General features: G+C 43.1%; 1 protein-coding gene across 1 annotated transcript; it reads left to right on the top strand.

Annotated features, from left to right (window-relative positions):
- Window positions 1-311: 311 nt before the first annotated feature.
- On the top strand, window positions 312-12,157 carry LOC137541250 (uncharacterized). The gene is made up of 6 exons (XM_068262455.1): window positions 312-397; window positions 1,297-1,388; window positions 4,425-4,462; window positions 6,458-6,605; window positions 8,473-8,643; window positions 10,658-12,157. The coding sequence occupies exons 2-6, from the start codon at window positions 1,317-1,319 to the stop codon at window positions 11,360-11,362; spliced, it is 1,134 nt and encodes a 377-aa protein (XP_068118556.1). The 5' UTR covers window positions 312-397; window positions 1,297-1,316; the 3' UTR covers window positions 11,363-12,157.
- The last annotated feature ends 3,274 nt before the right edge of the window (window positions 12,158-15,431 follow it).

Below are 15,431 nucleotides of genomic sequence, written 5' to 3'. Positions count from 1 at the left end.
ATATCCCTCTCACTTCAGTTGTCCTTCAAAATAAATGCAAGAAAAAGAATAAAACACTGAAAAAAAGTGATGGCATTGGAATACATTGGATGAGTGAAGCGCCAAGTACACTGGGCTATGCAGGTGTGTGTGCAGATGACTCGGGGATTCCCCCCAGCAGTTGTCAGACAGCCTCGCCCTTGGATTGTAGGAGGCTCAGTGGGCTGGAATGTGATAGAGCTGAGAGCCGATGTCACTCGCTCTTCCTGCTTGCTGAACTCCCTCCTCCTCCTCACAGTTCAGTTTCCATTCCTCGGTTTCATTATATGGCTGGGGAGATCGCCTGGAGGTGGCAGTAAGCAACTCCCAGTGATAGAAGCAGGACTGTTATACGAGACCGGCAGCCTCTGCTAAAAAGGTAGGAATGCTTTATATGCATTATTCTTGTGAGAAACTGAGTATTGTGAGGAAGAAATCATTTCAATCACTAATAAGCAGATAACGTAAAGGGAACCAGAGGCAGGATAATTGGGTGCATTTATACTTACAGTGCTGCCCATAATTATTCATACCCCTGGCAAATTTTCACTTAAAGTTACTTTTATTCAACCAGCAAGTCATTTTTTGACGGGAAATGGCAAAGGTGTCTCCCAAAAGATAATAAGAGGATGCACAAGAGGCATGATTGTGGGGGGAAAAAAACATTTCTCAGCTTTTATTTACATTTGAGCAAAAAGTGTCCAGTCCAAGATTATTCATACCCTTCACAAACTGTCACAGTTTGTGGGAAAATCCACAGTTCTATACCATTCCAAATAGCCCAAGCTGTTCTAAAACATCCTAATTACCCTGATTCTTTGGGAACAGCTGTTTTAATCAACTCAACAGGTGAAAAAGAGCAGCTCTCTGCAGCTGGTTTGTGGACAGTCATGGCTAAGACAAAGGAGATCAGTGAGGACCTGCGGCTGCACATTGTGGCTGCTCACAAGTCAGGAAAGGGCAACAAGGCCATAAATGTTTTCAAATTGCTTGTACTGCATATTTTTTGAGGGTGGGTTTTGGCGACTTGTGCACTACCTGCGGTATACTACAAATGGTTACTGAACTAAGAATCAGCAGAGCACAGTGTGTACACTGTGGACATTTTGTGGCGTTAAATTATAGTTAGAACTACATACAACCTATGGAGATACTGATTTTAAATGCATTCAGTGTATTTCATTACGTTGATCACTTAAACCAATCTATATTGAGTCTAAACAAAAAACAACAACAAACAAACACAAAACCAATTCATTTTCTATCTTTATTTATCAGGAAGTTGTCGATAAATTTCGATGGACGGACGTGAACTACAACCTGACATCATGGAGACCAATCCAGACAACTGTAACTTCATACAGAACAATGTAAGTAAAGGCATTTTGGTTTGGATTACGCAATTTCAAGAGGGCCTGGACTCAGAACTTCCGCTCTGCGCTAAAAGATAAGCAACAGCATACTACCTTTAGAGAAAAACATTTCTTTGTTACAGCTGATACAAATCCTGCAATAAATCTGCACTGTGTCTACTTCCTGCTTTCATGGAAGCAGACATATTGCTAACATCCAGTGTTTACAAATTAGCTGCTTTGTCATGGCAGAGGAAATTCCTGAGCTGAGAGACCAAATTACAGCTTGTGATTAGTCACAGATGAAGGGGAATTAGACAGGCTAAACTCTTTAAATTCATATAGGGTGCTTTCTCTATATTTTAAGATAGAGATACAATGTAATGGCAGAGAATCCCTTAAAGAGACTCCGTAACAAAAATTGCATCCTGTTTTTTATTATCCTACAAGTTCCAAAAGCTATTCTAATGTGTCCTGGCTTACTGCAGCACGTTCTACTATCACCATCTCTGTAATAAATCAACTTATCTCTCTCTTGTCAGACTTGTCAGCCTGTGTCTGGAAGGCTGCCAAGTTCTTCAGTGTTGTGGTTCTGTGATGAATCTCCCCCCTCCAGGCTCCTCTCTGCACACTGCCTGTGTATTATTTACATAAGGGCAGCTTCTCTCTTATCTTTTACAAGCTGGATAAATCCTCCTCTGAGCTGGCTGGGCTTTCACATACTGAGGAATTACATACAGGCAGAGCTGTCTGCACTCTGCAGGAAGAAACAGTCTGACACTTCAGTGGAAGAGAGCTGCAGGGGGAAAGAAACACACAAATGATCTCTTGAGATTCAAAAGGAAGGGTGTATACAGCCTGCTTGTGTATGAATGTATTTTCTATGTGTGGACATACTGTACATCAACCTACTTCCTGTTTTGGTGGCCATTTTGTTTGTTTATAAACAAACTTTTTAAAACTGTTTTTAACCACTTTTAATGCGGCGAGGAGCGGCAAAATTGTGACAGAGGGGAGTAGGAGATGTCCCCTAACACACTGGTATGTTTACTTTTGTGCGATTTTAACAATACAGATTCTCTTTAAGCTATGTACACACATTAGATAAAAATTGGTCAAAACCTAGTTAAAACAACTGATTAATGATGTTTCAACGTATAATCGCTATTGGGAGTCTGTTATGATCCGATGTGTTGGATACTTTCGAGCGACGATCGCTAAGCAGAGACAGTATGTATTAATAATTAAGCGACGGATAACAATCGTTTTGTTATTGCACGCAACAGTGGGTGCGCTCCACAATCGTTGTGTTTTGTTTATTTTCATTATTTTTCTATCGTTTACATAAGTCACTTCCCACATCGCTCCGTGCATTTTGATCGTTCGTTGTTGCACAGGTTTGTACTGGCATCAGTCATTTGATTAATTATGCCTCTGACGTCACTTCCGCATTCTTACATGGTTAGATCATCTAACGATCATTTAAGTGTGTATGCGGTCGATCGCCCAGTGTCGCACCGCTTAAACGAACAATCAATGGCCGACGTTCGTTTCGACCAATTTTAATCTAATATGTGTACGTAGCTTTACAGTGCACAACACCCTTCTGCACAATGATCAGCCCACAGCGGATGCACTGCCATAACACTGAGAAAGGAATGCAATCTGCCTGGCATCAGATCCACTGTCGCACTACATTCACTATGAGCCGATCCTAAATCCCAGCCAGTCGCCATATTGGAAAGGCTAGATAATCCTGCCAGTCAGGGGCAGGAGATGAATTACTATAATGGTGGCCATACAGAGGTTCATGTTTTAACCTCTTGAGGACCACAGTATTAAACCCCCCTAAAAACCAGGCCATTTTGTGTAAAATAGGCCATTGCAGCTTTAAGGCCTTGCTGCAGGGCCACACAAGACAGCACACAAGTGATTCCCCCCCCCCCCCCCTTTTCTCCCCACCAACAGAGCTTTCTGTTGGTGGGGTCTGATCACTCCCCCAATGTTTGTTTGTTTTTTTTATAAATATTTATATATTTTTTTTTAAAAAATTGTGTATTTTTTTATTTATTTATACTGTGGCCCTGCCCTCCCTCCGCCACCCAGCCAATCACTGTGATCGGCTGTCATAGGCTTCAGCCTATTTCAGCGCATCACCGCCGAGACTCTGGAGTCACACGGCTTTCCCCAGTACAGCGCTGCTGTAGATCACAGCGCTGTACATGCTAATTAGACGGCGGTTTTGCCGTCTAACAGTCTCCGATCGGTGATCGCCTACCAAGCGGAGATGCGCGGGCAGCGTGCAATCTCCTGCAAAGCGAAGCCCCAGGACTTTACGCCGATCGGCGTTAGGCGGTCAGCAAGTAGTTAACCTTTGAATGATGATCTTACAGTACTCTAAAGGTGGCCACTAATGATCCAATTTCCTGAACAATCGACCGTACAGTTTGTGCTGATCGATGATGAACCCATCGTTCTATTGATTATTCATTCATCTGTATTTCCAAATGATTCTTTTGGTCTGACCGGATGAGCAGATTGTTTATAATTTTTCCCCTCCATTGGTGGTCCTGATCTATAGTTTCTGATCAATTGCAATGATCAAATCGGACAGTCAATCATTCTGGAAATTGTACTGTTAGTGTGCACCTCAATGGACAAATGTAGTGAGAGGTACAAGGAGGCTGCCATATTTATTTCCTTCCAAGCAATACCAGTTGCCTGGCTGTCCTGCTGATCATCTGCCTCTATTACTTTCAGCCATAGACCCTGAACAAACATGCAGCAGATCAGGTGTTTCTGACAAGATTGTCAGATCTGACAAGATTAGCTGCGTGCTTGTTTCTGGTGTTATTCATACACTACTGCAGCCAAATGGACCAACAGGACAGCCAGGCAACTGGTATTGTTTAAAAGAAAATAAATATGACATACTCTTCTCACTTCAGTTGTCTTTTTAGGATTCTATACTGCTTTTAGATGTAATTACAGTCTGATTTTTATTTTGAACCTGATTCTCTGTATCTTATTTTGTGTTCTCTCTCTTTTCCCTAGAACAACAACAATTTCAATCATGGGCCAGAATTTAAGAGGTAACTTTTAATGTTTTGACTTGTCATGTTTGTTAAGGCATGTTTTAAATGACACGCAATTGATTTGTTGCAACAGTTTTCAAATATGTGCAAATTGAATGCCAGGACACAGGCTACATAATGTTGCCAACTAGTATGATACGATTTAGCCTGACCGCAAACGTTGGTCTGTCTGCTACACTTTTTCAGCATTTGCGCTTGCATTCCTAGCCAATCCAATGAAAAATATCAAAACGCGTAAGCAGACACAAAAAGATAAAATGCAGAGGGTAGCATCCTGGAAAATTGGAAAAATTGTGATGGAATCACACTGCAATTGCAATTGGGAAAGGAAATTATATTTATTACCGTATCGGTTTTTATATATTACAAAAATGTAAAAAAATATTTTAATGTTTGTATACTAAAATGTAGGTGCAAAATTGGATGCAGCCATGTTGGTTTGCAAGGCCTCAAGGTTTTTGATTAACAAAAGGTATCTGCATCCCTGGAGGCACCCCATACAAAGTAAACTAAAGGAATCTGGGAAATTTAACTGGTGTCCCTTTCTGTTTATGAGCTGCGTGCCCGCGGTGTCATGATGAATGGGAACATATGTTCCCAAAGCCAATCAAAGTGTCTTATGAATGTATAAATGATCACTGTTGCATTAAGCAACAGTGATCATTCCATTGTAAAAAAAATAAAAAATGAAACTCACTTCCTGCTGGAAGGCTGTGATTTAGCATTTTAACCAGACAGCAGGCTATGTAGGATATCTAGTGGCCCCAGAAAATATTACAACAAAGAATATTACAAAAAAACATTCCCTTTACCTATAAACCTATAACAAGCCCATTAAACCCTTCTGACCCTCCTTGCCCCGTATAACATATTTGTAAAGAAAAAAAAAACACCAAAAACTAAAGTGATGGAATTTTAAAGGACCATTCATACATTTTTACCTTAAGGACTTGACTTTTTAAAGATGTATGCCATGAGGTTGTATTACTGTTATTTTTGCAAATAAGGTCTTGCCATTACTGATAGAGTACAATGAGAAAAATAAAATTACAAAAATAAAATATTGTCATCATACATTGTACTAGGGTCACGATTTAATTTAAATGTAATAACCAGGACATATGGGCAAAGAAAATGGTGGGTTCTACCTACAGTAGCACAGTTTATTTTGAAACTATAATGGCTGAAAATTGAGAAATTATTAATTTTCTGAATTTGTTTTTTTTAATGCCCTTGGAATGCATGTAAAATAATTCTTGTCAAAAAGGGCCTCCCAAGGAAAGCCTAATCTGTTATAAAAAATAACCAAAACAATGCACAGATTATTTAGGTGTGATAAGTAGTGATCAAGTTATTGCTGAATGAATGAAAGCAGAGCTAAAATGTTAAAATTGCTCTGGATTTTAAGGGAAAAAAGCCCTTAGTGGGGAAGTGGTTAACTGTCTGATTTTGTAAGGACTGTAAAGATGCTCGAATCATGGGTGACTGTTCTGGCTGACAGTTTTGAAAAAATAGCACTGTACAAACATGCTGCCCGTTTCAGCCAATCAATTGTCCAAATATTGTGAGGGTTAGATGATAAATATATCCTTAGCGGTGTTCCACTACACTTATAGTCACATCATTAAATTACTAGGATATGGATGGAGCTTTGGAACCCAATTATGAAAAAATCATCTTGAAATTTTAATATACAAAAATAGCAAAATTACATCAATAGTATTTTCAATAGTGAAATAAATATATTCATCCAATCACAATAATGCACAACTCAAGCTGATCAGCTAGGGGCTCCCGGCAAGTGGTGGAGGACCAGTGGTTGCAGAGGAAAGCCTCATTAGGATCCGGAGGCTTCCCTCTCCGTAGGTAAGTATTTGTTTCTGAGCCCCAGCTTCAGCTAAGGTTCTCTGTAAGGCAAACATTGTGTTATGATGGCAAATTAAATCTAAGATCACAAAACAAGGCTCTGTTTATTTTTGTTTTGTGTTATAGGAAGAGAAAGAAAAAGATGTTTTATAAGGATAAAGAGAAGCAGAAGCAAAGTCTAGTGACCAGCGGAACCCAATTCATTAGAGTCTTTCAAAAACAGCTTCAGAATGCAAAGGCCAGTAAGGAAGAGACCCTCCACTACATGCAAAGGGTAAGTGTATTCCTGTACAGCAGTCTGAAGCCGGACCTGGAGTGATGGTAGATTAGACAGCTAGCAGATATGTAGAGGAATGACGCGTAAAACTGTGTATGTAGAACAGAGGCGCCAGCAGGATAAAAGTCAATAATTTTTTTACAAATTGCTTGGAGGAAGTGGTGGGCTTGTCTCCCAAAAGCAGACAAGAGATCCTGTCTTCATTGAAATCAATACATTTGTTATACGGTACCCCGAAAACAGTGCATCGCGTTTCGCAGGCTCAGCCTTTTTCATCAGGCAATAAAAGTGGGGACAAAACAGAATTTCGGCAATAGCAAGTTATTTTTTTTACATTTAAAATTATCTGTTTACCTCTCACACCCAAAAAATACCCAAATAAAATTTGTAACTAACATTTTTTTTTTTAAATTACAATTTAACCTATTTTGGTTCCTGGACGTAGAAACTACGTCCAGGAACCATGCGCGCTACCGCGCGCTCCCGCGGCCGATCGTGCGCGTGCACGCGCACTCCCGGCCGCGGATTCGGTAGCCACGGAATCAATGTATCGGGCTATGGTGCCGATCACTGATTCCTCTCCCCCGCTGAAAAAGTGACAGCTTCTCTCGGAAGCTGTGCTTTTTCTGGCCGTTGCCTCCCCCCTGCGTCACTTTAAGCGTGTGTTACGCTTAGAATGACGTCATGTAAATAGTATAGTTTACATCCCACCCTCCCAAAAATACCCAAATAAAATGTTTAATATAAAAAAAAAACCATTACAATAAAAAAACAACAACATGTAAATATACATAAGGGTCTAAACTTTTTAAATATCAATGTAAAGATGAAATATTTCTATATTTTTTTTATTTCAAACTTGTAAATAGTGATAGATGCAAAACGGAAAAAATGCACCTTTATTTCCAAATAAAATATTGTCGCCATACATTGTGATAGGGACATCATTTTAACGGTGTAATAACCGGGACATATGGGCAAATACAATACGTGAGTTTTAATTATGGAGGCATGTATTATTTTAAAACTATAATGGCTGAAAACTGAGAAATAATGATTTTTCCCGTTTTTTTCTTATTCTTCCTGTTAAAATGCATTTACAGTAAAGTGGCTCTTAGCAAAATGTACCCCCCAAAGAAAGCCTAATTGGTGGCGGAAAAAACAAGATATAGATCAGTTCATTGTGATAAGTAGTGATAAAGTTATAGGCTAATGAATGGGAGATGAACATTTCTCAAGTGAAAACGACTGACCGCGAATGGGTTAAAAAAACAAACAAAACATAAATAGTTACATAAGGGTCTGAACTTTTTAATATGCATGTCAAGATGGTATACAACTAACATTTTTTAAATTATAAGTTTGTAAATAGTGATGGGCGCAAAACTAAAAAAATGCACCTTTTTTTCTAAATAAAATATTGGCGCCATACATTGTGATCGGGACATAATTTAAATGGTGTAATAACTGGAACAAATGGGCAAATAAAATACGTAGGTTCTAATTATGGTAGCATTTATTATTTTAAAACTATAATGGCCGAAAACAGATAAATAATGAATTTTTTCTATTTTTTTCTTAATATTCCTGTTAAAATGCATTTCGAAAAGAATAATTCTTAGCAAAATTTACTATCCAAAGAAAGCCCAATTGATGGCGGAAAAAAAAAGATTGGATCAATTAATTGTGATAATTAGTGATAAAGTTATTGGCGAATGAATGGGAGGTGAAAATTGCTTGGATGCATAAGGTGAAAAACGGCTGAAGGCTGAAGTGGTTAAACAGATCATCGTAACTGTTGTGATATAATCCCTATCAGAATGCAAATGACTACATATCACACTTCTTTCCCATGTTCTCCCAGGTATTACACTCCATCTTCTTCTTTGGACACATCAATCACCCACAAATCAAACCCGAGGAATTTATTCCTACAGACAAGTTGGAAACCTACAAAAGGGTGTTTCAAAATTCCTTTAAAGAATACAACACCCATTTTCCACGTCAGGCGCCGTACTCCATCCTGCTGGAATATGTAAGCATTGTGATCACTGAGCACTGTTTTTTCAATTTCATATACTGTATAGAGTAAGCAGGCCCGGGTTGCCTATGATGCCAGGCGGCTTCCCGCCTACCCCCTCCCTCCCAAAGTACTTCTGGTATACACGCTGCAATGGGAACTGCTCTCCTCTTCACTGCAACGCATGCAGGTCACCGCTGATCATCTGCAAGGTCTAGAAGTAGGCGAGGGGGAGGCGGCCGCCACTTGTTTCAAGAAGGTAAACCAGTGGCAGATGGGGTTGCAGGCTGGCTTTATTGGGGGAACCTGCCTGGCTAACCTATAGTGAGGGAACCTACTTGGCTACCTTATAGAGGAGGAACCTACCTGGCTACCTTATAGAGGAGGAAGCTACCTGGCTACCTTATAGAGGAGGAAGCTACCTGGCTACCTTATAGAGGAGGAAGCTACCTGGCTACCTTATAGAGGAGGAAGCTACCTGGCTACCTTATAGAGGGCGCACCTGCCTGGCTACCTTATAAAGGAGGCACCTACCTGGCTACCTTATAGAGGGCGCACCTGCCTGGCTAACATATAGTGGGGGAACCTACCTGGCTACCTTATAAAGGAGGCACCTACCTGGCTACCTTATAGAGGAGGCACCTACCTGGCTACCTTATAAAGACGAACCATAACCAAGCATTGAACTTCATCCCAATCAATAGCTGAAACCCCTTTTCTCATGAGAAATCTTCCTTGTATTGGAATAGATAAGGGAGGTCTGTATGGCTAATATTGTGGTGAAACCCCTCCTACAGTGTGATGTCAGAACCTAGGTCCTGACAGATTGCTGTCTGTGAACCTTGTTACATTGAGGGAAATATTGTCTGTTTCCAACTGCCAAGAAACCAGTATCTCCCTCTGTGCATATGTATATCTATAAAAAAAAAAAAGTCTGGGGCCGGCCCTGCACCCGGAAGTTATTTTTGTATATTGATACATTTTTGTCAGTGTCATCATTGGTCCCTATGTGTATGATGCTGAGAAATCAGCTCCATCTATTCATAATTTATATTACAAATTGTGACTAAAGTGTGAGACTGAAAATATTGAGGCTTGTAGAGTGATAAAGTTCCTGCGTTTGAAGTGTAATAGTGCCTGACCAAAAAAAATCCTCTTCATCCTGTTCCAATTGCGTCAAAATCTGTCTTGAAAGGTCACGCCGTGTTTGTTTCTGGAAAAAGGTTAGCAAATGTGGAACCCAGCGTGCAGACACCTTAGACATGTGCAGTTCGTCATGGATAATTTACCCACACCATAACTGAGGCCAGTTTCATTCATGATTATTTGGATGGTTGTTCATCTTAAACACTGCACTTTCTTCACCGTGGCCGCATTGGCCATCAATGATGGTCTTCCAGGTCTTGGATCGTCTGTGAGGGACATGTGACCACTTTGGAAATTACTTTCTCTCATCGTCCTCCAGGACGGCTACCTTATTCCTATTGGTGGTCAACCCCACCTATAGACAACAGCTGGTGGTTGATGCTCCCGCCTTGCTGCGCTGGGTTCACGAGATTCTAGCCAGGGTACTGTCTGCTCTGAGATTTTGTTTGTGGCGTCTTCTGCACTATGCGGAGGACGGCATGATCTATGAATTCCGCCCTTCTCACCAGCGTGATGCAGCTGTTGTCTATCGGTGGGGCAGACCGCCAATAGGAATAAGGTAGCTGTCCTGGAGGATACATCGAAACCCTACTACCGTTAAGTAGCTGAGTTCTTTCCACCTCACAATAGTGTAATTGTTTCCTTAAACGGCCATAATCTCATCATAAATTTTCCAGGCACTATTACCCTTCAAATGCAGGAGCTTTATCATGCTGTGAGCTACACATTAGAAACGAAGTCTGTTAATTGGGGATAGGACAGCATGATAAGGTTTATTTTGCAGCATGTGGTGCTAACATTTTGGGGTTCACAAAGTATATTATGTTTAAAAAAAAATCTTCAGCTAAACAAACAATGCTTTAATAACCATTGTTTTTCTCAGATGACAAAGGTGAACAATACGGGAAACCCAGAGTCACTGATGGAAAAACTGGTGGAACTGAACAAATCGCTGCGGACGCTGAATGAAGAAGGAGAACAAGTTGTAGCCAATTACTTTGACTTCTCGGCTTCTGTGGTCACACAAAGCTACATAAAAGATCCCAACAATGCTAATATTCTAGAGTGTTTTTATGGAGCGTCGCTGTCCTGCAAAGGTGAAACTCAAAGGAAGATAATGATCTATATCAGCGCCCTGTATGTTTGGGACAAGGCTATTTCATATGTGGTGAGTTGTGGAGACACTGGTCATGGCATAGTCTTTCCAGAAGACGTCCACTGTAAGGCCTACAGGTTTACAACTGAAATAAATGGATATAAAGAAATTCCACCGTGTGTCAAATGTCACAAAATGTTTATCACCAACTTTGATCCTGAATACGAAGTAGTCAAGAAGCTACAACCATGGCGATACGGTAACTGTGCTGAAACAGAGTCCTTAAGCAAGCTGCTGCAGGGCAGTTTAGAAGTGAGGAACCACCTGCATACGTTTGGTGATAACAGGCAGCCCATGAGCAGAGAGGACATAGAGAAAACATTCACCGCCAAGCATGAAGGCAGCATGCGGGAAAAACTTGCCAATTGCCTTGCTTCTCGTGACTTCCGGGTGGCCCCATGTGACTGGAAGTTCTTCACTCCTGGTACCTGATGTTAAGTGGAAAGATCACAAAATACCGGTGTCACTCCTGTAAATACACTTTAGGGGTCACGTTACCACTTATAGTCAATCTGGGTCCAAGGGCACAACTGTTTTGACTTCTAGAGAGATCATGAGAACTAGAATGGAATAGGGTCTACTTTATACTATGGAATGTGTAGTACAGGTGTTGGCGGTCTTTATTATTTGAAGAACAAAGTTATCTTCATTATAAACTGCATTGTTTTGTAATGTATTCTCAGGTCATGTTGACCAGAGCTTACTAAAACACACGTATCACTGTTCCAACTGCACTGCTCTGTATTTATGTATTTTTGTATGTATTTCTATATTTATGTATTGTAGTATTTTTATTTTATTTTATGTAAAGTAAATCGGTAGCGACCTTAAAAAAAAGTCAGATACTTACCTATAGAGAGGAAAGCCTCTGGATCCTAAAGAGCTTTCTCTGTCCTCTCAGTAGAAACGTTCCAGCATTGTCTACCGTTCAAATTTGCCGCCTTCTGGAGCCCTCAGAAGTTCTTGTGTATCCGAGTGATTCAGAAGACAGGCGGTTCCATGCTGGGCATGTGCCGCCGTCTTTGGAAGTATTCCGGGACATGAGAGCTCCCGAGGTACCCTGAAGGCATATTCGACCAGATGGTCGAATACCTGCAACGGGGTTGACAGCGCTGAGTGAGGTGACCAAGAGGGGACAAGTAAGATTCCACAGGCTCTAGAGCCTTCCCTCTGCAAAAGTGAGTATTTATTTATTTAATTTCACTTCAGTTTTACTTTAAAGCCAGTGTTTACCAAGTTAAAAATAAAAAAGTCAGATACTCACCTAAGGAGAGGGAAGGCTCGGTCCTAATGAGCCTTCCCTCTCCTCTCCCGGTGCCCTCGGTGCTGCGCTGGCTCCCCCGTTCGCGTCCGCCGCCGCAGGGACTTCGGAAGTCTTCGGGAGCACTCGGGCTTCCGAAGACGGGCCGCTCCGTACTACGTACACGCGAGTGCGTCATAGAGGGCGCTCGCGCATGCGTAGTATGGAGCGGCCCGTCTTCGGGAGCCCGAGTGCTCCCGAAGGCTTCTGAAAGCTCCCTTCGGCGTGCGGAAGTGGCAGTATTTGACCGAACTGGTCGAATACTGCCACGGGGGATCCTGCGCAGGACCGGGCACCGGGAGAGGAGGGGGAAGGCTCATTAGGACCGAGCCTTCCCTCTCCTTAGGTGAGTATCTGACTTTTTTATTTTTAACTTGGTAAACATCCACTTTAAAATACTTTTTTTCAATAAAAGGTGACATTTTTAGGGGAAAAAATCATGGTTATACTGTATCGCAACCAGAATTTCTGTATCAGTGTTGCCAAAATACCGTATATACCTTATGTATTTATTTATTTTAAAACATGTTTTGTACAAAAGTGCAATTAAAAAACAAAGTTTTAGAAAGTGCAATTCACAAACATAGTTTTAAATAAAAACTTTTATTTTACTGTGTTTTTGATCTTTCTGTATCAGAAGTTTATGTCTGCATTACCTAAAGCCCAATCTACACGATACGATTCTTTGTACGATTCGATTACGATTCTATTTACGATCTGATTAAATCCGACATGTCCGATCGGGATTCGATTCGATTCAATTCGATTTGCCATTGTTTTGCAATGGCAAATCGAATCGAATCCCGATCGGACACGTCAGATTTAATCAGATCGTAAATAGAATTGTAATCAATCGTACAAAGAATCGTATCATGTAGATTGGGCTTAAATCCCCATCTACACGATAAGATTCTTAGTACGATTCGATTACGATTCTATTTACGATCCGATTCAATCCAACATGTCCGGAAAAACAATGGCAAATCAAATTGAATCGAATCGAATCCTGATCGGACATGTCAGATTTAATCGGATCGTAAATAGAATCGTAATAGAATCGTACTAAGAATCGTATAGTGTAGATGGGGCTTAAAGATCATATCTCCATCTAGGAGAAAATACTGTATGAATGCTCTAACTTTCTACTGTAGAGTTTTTATGTTTGCTATAAAAATGAGAAAAGTTGGACTTTCTGCTCTGAAATCTTTGTTCCTTGTATTTGCTTGGATGATATTGCCACATAGGTGAGATTAGCAAGACTAATACTGTATTTCCATAGCTGTATAATGTGTTCCAGATTATACAGTACAATTGTAATTTAATACTTTTTAAATAAAGTTATTTTCAGTTTTTGAATTGTGTTAGATTTGTTTTTTTTGTGTGTGTCTGAACAAGTTTCTTAGATTTGGGGCGGAAATGGGTCATACACAACTGGAGTTCCTAGTTACATCTAAGGGCTGATGCTGGAAGGCGCCACATTCTACACTTGCAGGTTAAACCTGCGTTGTGTTGCCCTTTACTACCTCTAGGGCAGGGGTGTCATACTCAAATACAAAGTGGGCTGAAATTGTACACTGGGACCTAGTCGCGGGCCACAAAAGCTTTCTGTATTGCAAGTCAATGGGCGACACACATAGGGCCTGATTCACAAAGCGGTGCTAACAGTTAGCACCCTGGTGAAAAGCCCTTTATCACGCCTAAACTCAGTTTAGGCATGATGAGTTTAGGTGTGATAAGTTTAGGCATACCCCCCAACCGTCCCGTTTCCGTCGGGACTCTCCCGATTTGGGGGGGCCCTCCCGCAATCCCGGGCCCCCCCTATTGAATCCCAACGGCTGGGCAGAATATGGAGGAGGAAAAAATGATCGAGGCTCCAGCCACGGTAATGAGGGATGCGGGAGCCCGGCTTCAGTACTTCCTCCCTCCCTCCCTCTCTCTGAATGTCCTCTTACCGCTGATCTACTCGTACTGGCATCGGACCTCCATGTGCTTCCTGTTTACTATGACGTCACAGGAAGCACATGGAGCTCCGATGCCAGTACGAGTGGATCAGCAGTAAGAGGACTCGGCTGGCTGCTCCGCTGCGCTCACTCTGCCTACATGGAGGGGGGGACACATCAGGGGGGCCATTCAGAGAGAGGGAGGGAGGGAGGAAGTACTGAAGCCGGTTCCCGTATCCCTCATTACCCGCGGCTGGAGCCTCGATCATTTTTTTCCACCTCCAGGCAATCACCCCCCCCCCCCACCTAAAAGTGGCACCCTCCTCCCCACCCACGGGCATTCTCCCCCCCACTGACAACCCCCCTACCCACTAGCACCCTCCTCCCCACCAAGAGTGTACCCTGCCCATGGCCCTAGGCACCCTACCCCAGGCACCCTTCTTCCCCAGGCACCCTGGCCCCTGCACCCTTCCCCAGGCACCCTGCCCCTGGCCCCTCCACTGTTCCCTAGGCACCCTGCACCCTTCCACAGGCACCATGCTCCTGGCCCCTGCACCCTGCCCCAGGCACCCTGCCCCTGGCCCCTCCACTGTTCACTAGGCACCCTTCCACAAGCACCATGCTCCTGGCCCCTGCACCCTGCCCCAGGCACCCTGCCCCTGGACCCTTCCCCAGGCACCCTGCACCATTCCCCAGGCACCCTGCTCCTGGCCCCTGTCCCAGGCACCCAGTGCCTGCACCCAGTCCCTGCACCCTACCCCAGGCACCCTTCTTCCCCAGGCACCCTGGCCCCTGCACCCTTCCCCAGGCACCCTGCCCCTGGCGCCTCCACTGTTCCCTAGGCACCCTGCACCCTTCCACAGGCACCATGCTCCTGGCCCCTGCACCCTGCCCCAGGCACCCTGCCCCTGGCCCCTTCACTGCTCACTAGACACCCTTCCACAGGCACCATGCTCCTGGCCCCTGCACCCTGCCCCTGGACCCGTCCTCAGGCACCCTGCACCATTCCCCAGGCACCCTGCTCCTGGCCCCTGTCCCAGGCACCCAGTGCCTGCACCCAGTCCCTGCACCCTGCTCCAGGCACCCTGCCCCTGCACTCTTCCCTAGGCACCCTGCACCCTTCCCCAGGCACCCTGCCTCTGGCCCCTCCACTGTTCCCTAGGCACCCTGCACCCTTCCACAGGCACCATGCTCCTGGCCCCTGCACCCTTCCACAGGCACCATGCTCCTGGCCCCTGCATCCTGCCCCAGGCACCCTGCC

The sequence above is a fragment of the Hyperolius riggenbachi genome, chromosome 12, assembly GCF_040937935.1.
Source record: "Hyperolius riggenbachi isolate aHypRig1 chromosome 12, aHypRig1.pri, whole genome shotgun sequence".
In the NCBI taxonomy this organism is placed as follows: domain Eukaryota; kingdom Metazoa; phylum Chordata; class Amphibia; order Anura; family Hyperoliidae; genus Hyperolius; species Hyperolius riggenbachi.
Note: the sequence above shows the minus strand (reverse complement) of the source record. Positions and strands in the feature narration are given on the sequence as shown.

Bases quoted from the DNA above. Each gene is read 5' to 3' on its own strand.
- LOC137541250 (XM_068262455.1), top strand. From the start codon at position 1,317: ATGGACGGACGTGAACTACAACCTGACATCATGGAGACCAATCCAGAC. The intron at 6,606-8,472 runs GTAAGTGTATTC...ATGTTCTCCCAG, and splicing joins CCCTCCACTACATGCAAAGG to GTATTACACTCCATCTTCTT. The intron at 8,644-10,657 runs GTAAGCATTGTG...TGTTTTTCTCAG, and splicing joins ACTCCATCCTGCTGGAATAT to ATGACAAAGGTGAACAATAC.